Source organism: Scyliorhinus canicula, chromosome 26 (assembly GCF_902713615.1).
Source record: "Scyliorhinus canicula chromosome 26, sScyCan1.1, whole genome shotgun sequence".
In the NCBI taxonomy this organism is placed as follows: Eukaryota; Metazoa; Chordata; class Chondrichthyes; order Carcharhiniformes; family Scyliorhinidae; genus Scyliorhinus; species Scyliorhinus canicula.
Genome location: NC_052171.1, coordinates 7716507 through 7725962, shown reverse-complemented (window position 1 = coordinate 7725962; position 9456 = coordinate 7716507). Strand labels below are relative to the sequence as shown.

At 54.8% G+C, this 9456-nt stretch overlaps 1 protein-coding gene across 2 annotated transcripts; it reads left to right on the top strand.

The window, feature by feature from the left end:
- chmp7 (charged multivesicular body protein 7) lies at positions 1–7623 on the top strand. 2 transcript variants are annotated; one of them, XM_038785713.1, is made up of 10 exons: positions 1–361; positions 1439–1610; positions 1700–1885; positions 3035–3168; positions 3971–4019; positions 5641–5760; positions 5924–6022; positions 6561–6621; positions 7081–7205; positions 7371–7623. In XM_038785713.1, the coding sequence occupies exons 1-10, from the start codon at positions 27–29 to the stop codon at positions 7395–7397; spliced, it is 1308 nt and encodes a 435-aa protein (XP_038641641.1). In that variant the 5' UTR covers positions 1–26; the 3' UTR covers positions 7398–7623. The 2 variants fall into 2 exon arrangements, with proteins under 2 accessions (XP_038641641.1, XP_038641640.1); XM_038785712.1 differs by having other exon boundaries at positions 7081–7260.
- Positions 7624–9456: the final 1833 nt, after the last annotated feature.

Sequence of the window (9456 nt, the reverse complement as noted above, 5' to 3'; positions counted from 1 at the left end):
GCCGGGCTGGAGGCGGAGCGGCGGCGATGGCGGAGCCCGGGACCGGGGAGCGGGAGCAGGCCCAGCCCGGGGAGCAGGCCCAGCCCGGGGAGCAGGCCCAGGCCCAGCCCGGGGACCAGCCCCCCTGCCCGGACTGGGCCGATGACCAGCGCATGGCCTTCCTCTTCTCGGCCTTCAAGCGGAGCCGGGAGGTGAACAGCTCGGACTGGGACGCCAAGCTGGCCTTCTGGCCGCCGCTGGTGCTGCGGGAGGCGGCCCGCCGGGGCCGGCTGGCCTTCCAACCCCGGGAGCTGAGCGCCTGGTTCCGCAGGAAAGGAGCCGCCCCGCTCGGCCTGGGCACCGTGCTGCAGGACATGGCCAGGTGAGGGCTCACCTGGTTCAACAGCCCGGGGGTGGGGGGTGGGGGGGGAGGAGGAGGGGGTGAGGGGGTGAGGGCTCCCCTGGTTCAACAGCCCAGTGAGGGCCCCCCTGGTTCAACAGCCCAGTGAGGGAGGGGTGAGGGCCCACCTGGTTCAACAGCCCAGTGAGGGCCCACCTGGTTCAACAGCCCAGTGAGGGAGGGTGAGGGCTCCCCTGGTTCAATAGCCCAGTGAGGGAGGGGTGAGGGCCCACCTGGTTCAACAGCCTGGCGAGGGGAGGGTGAAGGCCCACCTGGTTCAACAGCCAGGTGAGAGAGGGGGAGGGCTCACCTGGTTCAATAGCCCGGTGAGGGACCCCCCGGTTCAATAGCCCGGTGAGGGAGGGTGAGGGCTCACCTGGTTCAATAGCCAGGTGAGAGGGGAGGGTGAGGCCCCCCTGGTTCAACAGCCAGGTGAGGGAGGGTGAGAAGGGTGAGGGCTCACCTGGTTCAATAGCTGGGTGAGGCCCCCCCATGTTAAACAGCCCAGTGAGGGAGGCTGAGGGTTCCCCTGGTTCAATAGCCCAGTGAGGGAGGGGTGAGGGCCCACCTGGTTCAACAGCCTGGCGAAGGGAGGGTGAAGGCCCACCTGGTTCAACAGCCTGGGGTCCCTCCCCGGGTTAGTGAGGGTGGGATCCCTCCCCGGGTTAGTGAGGGACCCCTCCCCGGGTTAGTGAGGGTGGGGCCAGGTTAGCGAGGGTGGGGCCGGGTTAGTGAGGGTGGGGCCGGGTTAGTGAGGGTGGGGCCGGGTTAGTGAGGGTGGGGCCCCTCCCCGGGTTAGTGAGGGTGGGGCCCCTCCCCGGGTTAGTGAGGGTGGCATCCCTCCCCGGGTTAGTGAGGGTGGGGCCCCTCCCCGGGTTAGTGAGGGTGGGGTCCCTCCCCGGGTTAGTCAGTGTGGGCCCGGGTTAGTGAGGGTGGGGCCGGGTTAGTGAGGGTGGGATCACCCCCATTTACTGTTGTTAACATTTGCTAATTCTGTATTGCTCTGATGGTCTGTTGTGTGTGTTGACTTCATTGTCCACCCTCTCTGTCACCCCCAAGCCGAGGGCTGATTCAGAAGGAGTCGAGTTTTGCAGCCAGCGTGGATGCCGGCTGGCTGGCCTGGGGTGTGGGCTTGTTTCTGATTAAGCCCCTGAAGTGGACGCTGGGATCTTTCTTGGGGAACAATGCCATTTCGCCGGATGAAGCTTACATCATTGTCGAGCGTATTAAGGTGAGAACGGCGTACGTTTATATGTGTTCCCGGATGTAGCGATAACAATCATTCCGACCGTAACGATTTGTCCCCGTTTCCGACCCCAGGAGAAGGCGGCCGAGGTCCTGCAGCTCTGCCAGAATTCCCTGGAGCCCTCGCATCCCGTGGTTGCCTTCGGCAAGCTGCAGGAGGTGTGTCAGAGTGTGTGCGCCGACGAGAAGACATTCTGCCTGTGCCTGCTGCAGCTGCAGAAAGAAAAGCGGGTCATGGTTACTGAAGTCGATGGCGATAAGGTGAGCCCGCGCGGGCAGGCTACGGGGCCTGAGCAGTCCTGGGCGCACAGAGGCTGTTCCCGCGCAGTTGCCACAGGCTGTTCAGCAGCTGCGTGCTTCACTGAAATGTGGACGTTTGGGTGCGCTGCTGGAGGAATGTGGAGCTGTGGCAGAATCTGCCCTCGATGTTCCTATCTTCATTACTCGGCAGCACCATATCACTGCTTCTGACCACGTGTGGTTTGCATGTACCTTTTTCTCTTCCTGAATTTTGTATTGATCACAGTGAGGGATATTAGACTCCGGGAATAGTTCTGTATTCGCTGTTCACTACGATAAAGTGCTGCCAGTTACAGCAAGGGGTTAGATACAGAGTAAAGCTCCCTCTACACTGTCCCCATCAAACACTCCCAGGACAGGGACAGCACGGGGTTAGATACAGAGTAAAGCTCCCTCTACACTGTCGCCATCAAACACTCCCAGGACAGGGACAGCACGGGGTTAGATACAGAGTGAAGCTCCCTCTACACTGTCCCCATCAAACACTCCCAGGACAGGAACAGCACGGGGTTAGACACAGAGTAAAGCTCCCTCTACACTGTCCCCATCAAACACTCCCAGGACAGGTACAGCACGGGGTTAGATACAGAGTGAAGCTCCCTCTACACTGTCCCCATCAAACACTCCTAGGACAGGTACAGCACGGGGTTAGATACAGAGTAAAGCTCCCTCTACACTGTCCCCATCAAACACTCCCAGGACAGGTACAGCACGGGGTTAGATACAGAGTAAAGCTCCTTCTACACTGTCCCCATCAAACACTCCCAGGACAGGTACAGCACAGGGTTAGATACAGAGTAAAGCTCCCTCTACACTGTCCCCATCAAACACTCCCAGGACAGGTACAGCATGGGGTTAGATACAGAGTAAAGCTCCCTCTACACTGTCCCCATCAAACACACCCAGGACAGGTACAGCACGGGGTTAGATACAGAGTAAAGCTCCCTCTACGTTATCCAACAATGATTATCTGCCATCGGTTTGACATCTTAATTAGTGTTGATCACCCTGACGTCTGGTGGGGTGATTGTGGATGGGGGCAGTTTTGTACCTTAGAGCCTGTTGGGGAGTATTTCCAGACTTACTGTTTCCTTTTCACCTGTCGTACAGATTGTGAAGTTCAGCCACTCCCCTGCTAACAAAGTTTCAGCAGTCACTGAGATCGATGTCGGAGTGTACCAGCTGGTGAAGTGTGAAATGACATTGACAGAGAAAGTGGAAGCTCTGGCGCAGGAAGGCGAAAGGTACGTCGAGGAAACAAAAACCCTGACTTTGCAGTGGTGTCTGGCCGAGAGATTTTGCCTGGATCAATATTGTGTTTCGAGTCCGGAGCAAAACCCGTGTTCACCTGTTGGCCAAAATGTTGTGTTGAATCTCTCCATTCCCCAATGAAATTTGCTACCTCCCTCAATGGCCAATGACCAATAATGCATCCATTGCCCCGTATCTATCCAAACACATGGACGCTTGTTCGACACCTTGTTTTTTGGCAACATCACTCGAAGGGTGGATAAGGGAGAACCAGTGGATGTAGTACATTTAGATTTTTCAAAAAAAAAACATTCAGTAAGGTGCGACAGAAGGGATTGTGTACAATTAGACACATGGGATTAGTGGCGATATATTTGTATGGGTGGAGATTCGGTTAACAGGTTAGCAAGCTGTAACTAGTTCTCCAGGAATGAATACTTGGGACTTGGCCATCTCAATAGGTGTTTAAGTGTAACTTAGCCAAGACTGCTGATCCACTGTGTGGGTGTCCTTTTAGCCGGGAGGAACAGCCAAGCACATTGCCGTCTCACGATCTCTGCGCCGGTGCTTTCTCCGGCTGTGCGGTGGGGAACCTGAGACTGAGTGCAGTCGCCTCTCACCGACTAGGTTCCAGGTGCAGGGTTCGAACCCCAACCCAGACGGTCGCCCGAGGTGGGGGCAAGAGCGGGGGGGGGGAAGAGAAAGAGAGAGCGTTGATGTTTGCGTTTTGTTTTCAAATGAACCACTTAGCCGCTTAATCAAGCCCGTTCACTGAAAGAAAAATCTTTTCCCCAGATACATGGAGGATGTAAGGAGCCATTTGAGAGCTGGCAAAAAGCACCAGGTGAGTAACATCGCTCTCGGTTGACAATTTAATGCTCTTTCGGTGCTGGGCCCCTGTCGATTGTCCGCATGGACGTTGCCAAGTTTCGACTCCATACTGCTGGAGTCCCACCATTAACACTTTCAGAGGATGATGAATTAGCCAGGCGTGTTTTCTGAGTTCAAATGAGGAACAAGATGGGTTTATCGAAGCTACTTCCTGAATTTATAAATAGTTCGGTGAATCATAACCACCGTTCGTGCCCCCCCCCCCCCACACACACACACACACGAGTACAGATGGCAGAACAAAGCATAAAGATTTTTTTTTGCAGTTCGTGAAGAAGATGAAAGAAAGGAGTGTACAGCTCACTGGCCATGAGGTGGTCTTGACTGGGCCATTTGATTCAGTTGTCTTCCTGGGTGTAATTGCACGGAGCGGATTTTCCCCAAAAGATCTCTGATCGGCAGTAGAACCGAACTTTCAAGATATCGAGAGACAGCTTCCTTGCGCCTTTCACTACTGCATTCAGAGCTCTCTGGCTTGCCAAACGCTTCTAAAAACCCTGCTGGCTGTGTATTCCAGAGGAATTTGATTAATCCGTGTCTGCTGCCATCGATTTGTTTTCAGCAGAGGTAATTGTATTTTGGCGTCGCACGTCAAACTATTCAGAAGTTTCAGGATAGTGTAAGAGCCGCAAGCAGTGGGGTCTTACCCCACCCCAGGGGTTGTGAGCGCCTGTTCCTTTTCACCCCTCTCTGTAGATTGTTGCTGCCTGGCAGTCCCCTGTTGTCTTAATAGGACTTGAACATCTGGCCCAGAACTAGTCAGAGGCTGTGGTCAACAGTGGAGGGGGAAAGCAAGTGGAGAAATTGATTGGCTATGTGGAAATGAACGAGAGAAGAGAAGGACTAAGTTACCCGTTGCATAGAACATAGAACAGTACAGCACAGAACAGGCCCTTCGGCCCTCGATGTTGTGCCGAGCAATGATCACCCTACTCAAACCCACGTATCCACCCTATACCCGTAACCCAACAACCCCCCCTTAACATTACTTTTTAGGACACTACGGGCAATTTATCACGGCCAATCCACCTAACCTGCACATCTTTGGACTGTGGGAGGAAACCGGAGCACCCGGAGGAAACCCACGCACACACTGGGAGGACGTGCAGACTCCGCACAGACAGTGACCCAGCCGGGAATCGAACCTGGGACCCTGGAGCTGTGAAGCATTTATGCTAGCTACCGTGCTGCCGTTGCAGAGCTGGGAAACTCAAGACAGCTTATTGCCAGGCAGAGCAAGGCAGGAAAGCCTTGTGCAGACTTGGAGACCGGGCAGGTGGATGGAGTTGAGGCGGGGGGTGGGGGGGGGGGGGGGGGGGGGTGTGGTGAGATCAGCCATGATCGAATGGCGGAGGAGACTGGATGGGCCAAATGGCCTCATTCTGCTCCTGTATCTTACGCACCCTCCCTCCTGTTGTATCAGAGAGCAGCACATGAATGCCCGCCCAGGGCAGTATCGTCCCACGGCTCGGAGGCTGTGAGGGGCAGTCCTATTGTGTGCGTGGCGGGTGGGTTCGTTGCTGTAGCTTTGGGGATGGACAGGATAACCTCCTCTTTGCTTGTTTGTCTTTCAGGCACTGAAATCTCTGAGAGTGAAGAAGAGGACAGACAAACGCTTGGAGAGCATTGAAGCCAAGCTCCACACCATTCAGGCCATCCTGGATCGCATCTACTCTTCCCAGACTGATAAAACAGTAAGGAAAGCATCCCGTATCCGCGTGCTCCCTGACTTTGTAGTCCACTGCTGGAGGATAATGTTCAACGTATGAAATCCTTGGTTTGGGGAAGAAAGAGCCCATTATGATTCCCTGTTGTTAAACAAAACTGTGTCCTTTTTTTTCCCTTGCTTGTTCCCAGGTTGTGGAGGCCTATCAGGCTGGGCTTGGAGCGTTGAGAAAGTCTATGAAAGACGTCACTGTGGAGAAAGTGGACAGGCTGATGGATCAAATCGAACAGGTGAGGAACATTTGTCCCCTTTTTTCCCCCCCCCCCCCACAGAGAATTCGAGGGTTGGAAGCCAGGACGAGGAGCCCGTCTCGCAGCCTGAAGCCAGGACTGGAAAAGCGGTACGCCAGGTCCCCTTGGCGACCCGTCTGTCGGCGGACGTTGAGCGGTCGCAGGCGGCCTGCACCCACCCACCTCTGCCACCAGATGGAGCCCAGGACCGCAGTGCGGGTTCAGAACGGAAGCCGGGGGGCCTGCGGAGGGGCAGGCTGGAGAGCGGCCTCGGGGGGGGGGGGGAGGCTGGGTCGACGCAGAGTGGCTGAGGGCCAGGGCGGAAGGTCGTGTGAGCAGGCAGGCCACAGACGAAGGCAAACGACGTTAAAATGAATCTGTTAAAAGCGCGCACAAATTACTGATGTTAAAGTGAAACCCTGTCGGTGTTCAGCGGAGACTGAGTGTAGACTGGGGGGCGGGGGGGGGGGGGTCATTGTGAGGACTGATATGGGCTATCTCACAGTTTCTCTTTCCTTTTTCCTTCCTCCCCCCCCAGTTCTGTGAGACACAGGATGACATAAGCCAGACCCTTGCTGGTGAAAACCTGAACACGATGGGTAAGTCTTGCAGCCGAGACCAATGTTCGATTAAACCCAATTGCTCCAAGCAAGGCCTGACTGGCCCCGAGACCAGATTCCGGCACTCGATTCCTTCCAGGACCCTCCGAGGTTCAGTCGCGACTTCAAATTGTTCTGACTTGACTCCTAATCTGTCTGGTGCTGTCTTCTCCCCTCCTGCCCTGCAGCGCTGCCTCCGTGATGTTCCCAGTCTCCGAGCTGGCGTGTCCCCATCCTGTGGTTTCATCCATCTGGGATGCAGTGGGCTGGTTAATCCTGTGCTCCCCCGGGATAGCTCGTTCTGAGCAGCTCTCAGCTGTTCAGTGGGTCGATGGACGCGTGCGTGACTGACGGAGACCCCCATCCCTCTGGGAATTGTTGGGATGTCGCTGCTCTGCCAGCTAACGGTTGCCTCTTTTTTACCCCCACCCCCCCCATCCACTCCCCGTTTCGATGTAGGGGACGCGGACGAACTGGAAGCCGAGTTGAATGCGCTGCTGGAAGACACGCCGGAGAAGATCCCTGTGCTCCCGGACGCCCCGACCAGGCTGCTCCCCGGATCGCCCGGCGTGAAGCTGCCTGAGGTGATTGATGACGAACTGGAAGCCCGGCTCGGGAAGCTCATGCTCTCTGACACGGGTAAACCTGCAGCCTGGCTGATTGAGAGCTGGGGTGGGCGGGGGGAGGGGGTAATCTCTCTTTTGGTCTTGCAGCCAGTAAGAAAGTCTTGTCCTTCTCCTTCTCCTCAGGTGCCGAAGCCAGCACTGACACTGTGAAAAGCTCAACCTCACCCGAACTGGCACAGTAACCATGGAGAAAACGGTGGCGTTTCCCCCGCCCCCGACCCTTTTAGGAACTCGCAAAGTCAACACGTGTCAAAAGAAGACGCGTTTTCGTCCTTTTGGATTTGCCTTGGGAGCTCGGATTAATCGGAAGTATTGTTTGTCGGACACAGAGTCACTCCTGGAGCCTCAAACCTGCCCTTAATCCCCCCCCCCCCCCCCCCCCCCCCCCCCCCCCCCAATATCCCCTCCCGTCTGAAGAGCCAGTTGCTACCATGGGGTGTCCAGCAGGCCGCACTGATACTGGTCTTCTGACCATCGAGGATACCACCGGGCAGAATGGCGTCCCTCGATGGCAGCTGACAGCCTGTGTCCATGACAACCTGTGGGCAGCAGCCCTCCCTCGCAAGCGGCAGTGCCGGGGAGTGGGGTGGGGGTGGGGGAGCTGGAAGAAGGAGAATGTCCGCTCACCGCCACACGCTGGCTGCCACGGAGAGATCGGCCTCAAACCAGATATACAGGGGATTGATGAATTAAAATCCACGTTCAAACGATGACGCTTTGCATGCCCGACAGGCTTCCCCGAGAAATAATGCTGAAGTTGTGGGCCTGACCCTAATTTTAACTCCAATCACTGAGCACGATTTCAGTGGCGTTGCTGCGACGCGTGGCCCTGGCCAGTCAGGATTGTCCAGTCTCTGGCTCCCAGCAAGAGCAGCCAGGCAGATATCCCAACGCACGACACACTGGCATCAGCTTCAATTCTCATCGCTGTATGAAGTCTTTGTGATGAATGTGACTTGTAAATGTCTTGTTTCTGTAGAACGTGGTAGCCGAAACCGGGGATTGTGGAATATTCCGAATCCTTTGGTTCCTCTGATTGAAATAAAGATTTGGTTTTTTTTTAAAAACTCTGCACCTTTTGGCGCCTCCTCTTTGTTGGTGAAGATGTCTGTCTGGTGCGTGGTGACGAGCGTGCAACAATTCCTCTATTAAGGAAATGTTGGGATGTCCACTTTATCGAACTAAAATCTGACCGGGAAGGTGATTCAACGATGCGGCCTTCCCCTCCAGGGGGAAAAAAAAAAGTTAATTCATCATCGATTCACTTCAGGCGAGACCTGCGATCAGTCAGAAGGGGGTTGAGGCCGATCGATGTAAAGTTACTGCTGTGTTCCTTGTGCAGGGGAGATAGATTGTCAGTGGTGGGGGTGGGGGGGGGGGGGGAGGGGCAGGGCAGGGCAATGTTCGCATAGTGGATGCTGGGGGACAATTGCCATGATCTCCCTCTGACTGGGCCCCAGGCAAAGCCAGGTTGCTGTCCTCTCACTGTTGATCATTCTCATTTGAAAACATTTTTTTCATTGATTGCGGGTGGGTAGTGCCGGCCAGTCCAGCATTTGTTGCCCATCCTTAATCGCCCCTTCAGAAGGTGGTGGTGAGCCGCTGCAGTCCTTGTGGTGCAGGTACACCCACAGTGCTGTTAGGGAGGGAGTTCCAGGATGTTGTGACAGTGAAGGAACGGCCGATATATTTCCAAGTCGGGGCGGTGAGTGACTTGGAGGGGAACCTCCAGGTGGTGGGGTTCCCAGGTACCTGCTGCTCTTGTTCTTCTAGATGGTTGTTGGAGGTTAAAATATTCACATGTAGGTAAGTAAAGAAGCAGTTTATTATTTCAGATCTGGGAGAAAGATTTGGAGACTACGTAGTCTTGCAATTCTCTTTCTCACATGAGTTACACTCACAAGGCACAGGTTAATATACAGATTCAAGGGGCGGAATTAGTTTTCTCATTTACATGCAATCAATCAACTATATTCGCATCACAATTCATTACATGCAGTCAATCAATTTTCCTAGCATCACAGATTTGGTTAAAGTGGGTGTTGTCTTACTCGCCCCTAACTTCATGCAAAGGTCACTCAGACTAACACTAGGATATATCCTGTCTCCAGCTGGGGACCTTGAGCTTATTAAGGATACATTGCATTCCTTGTTCTGTGAAGCTGTTATCAACGGCTGTTAAAGTACTCCCTATAAATACCCACCCCTG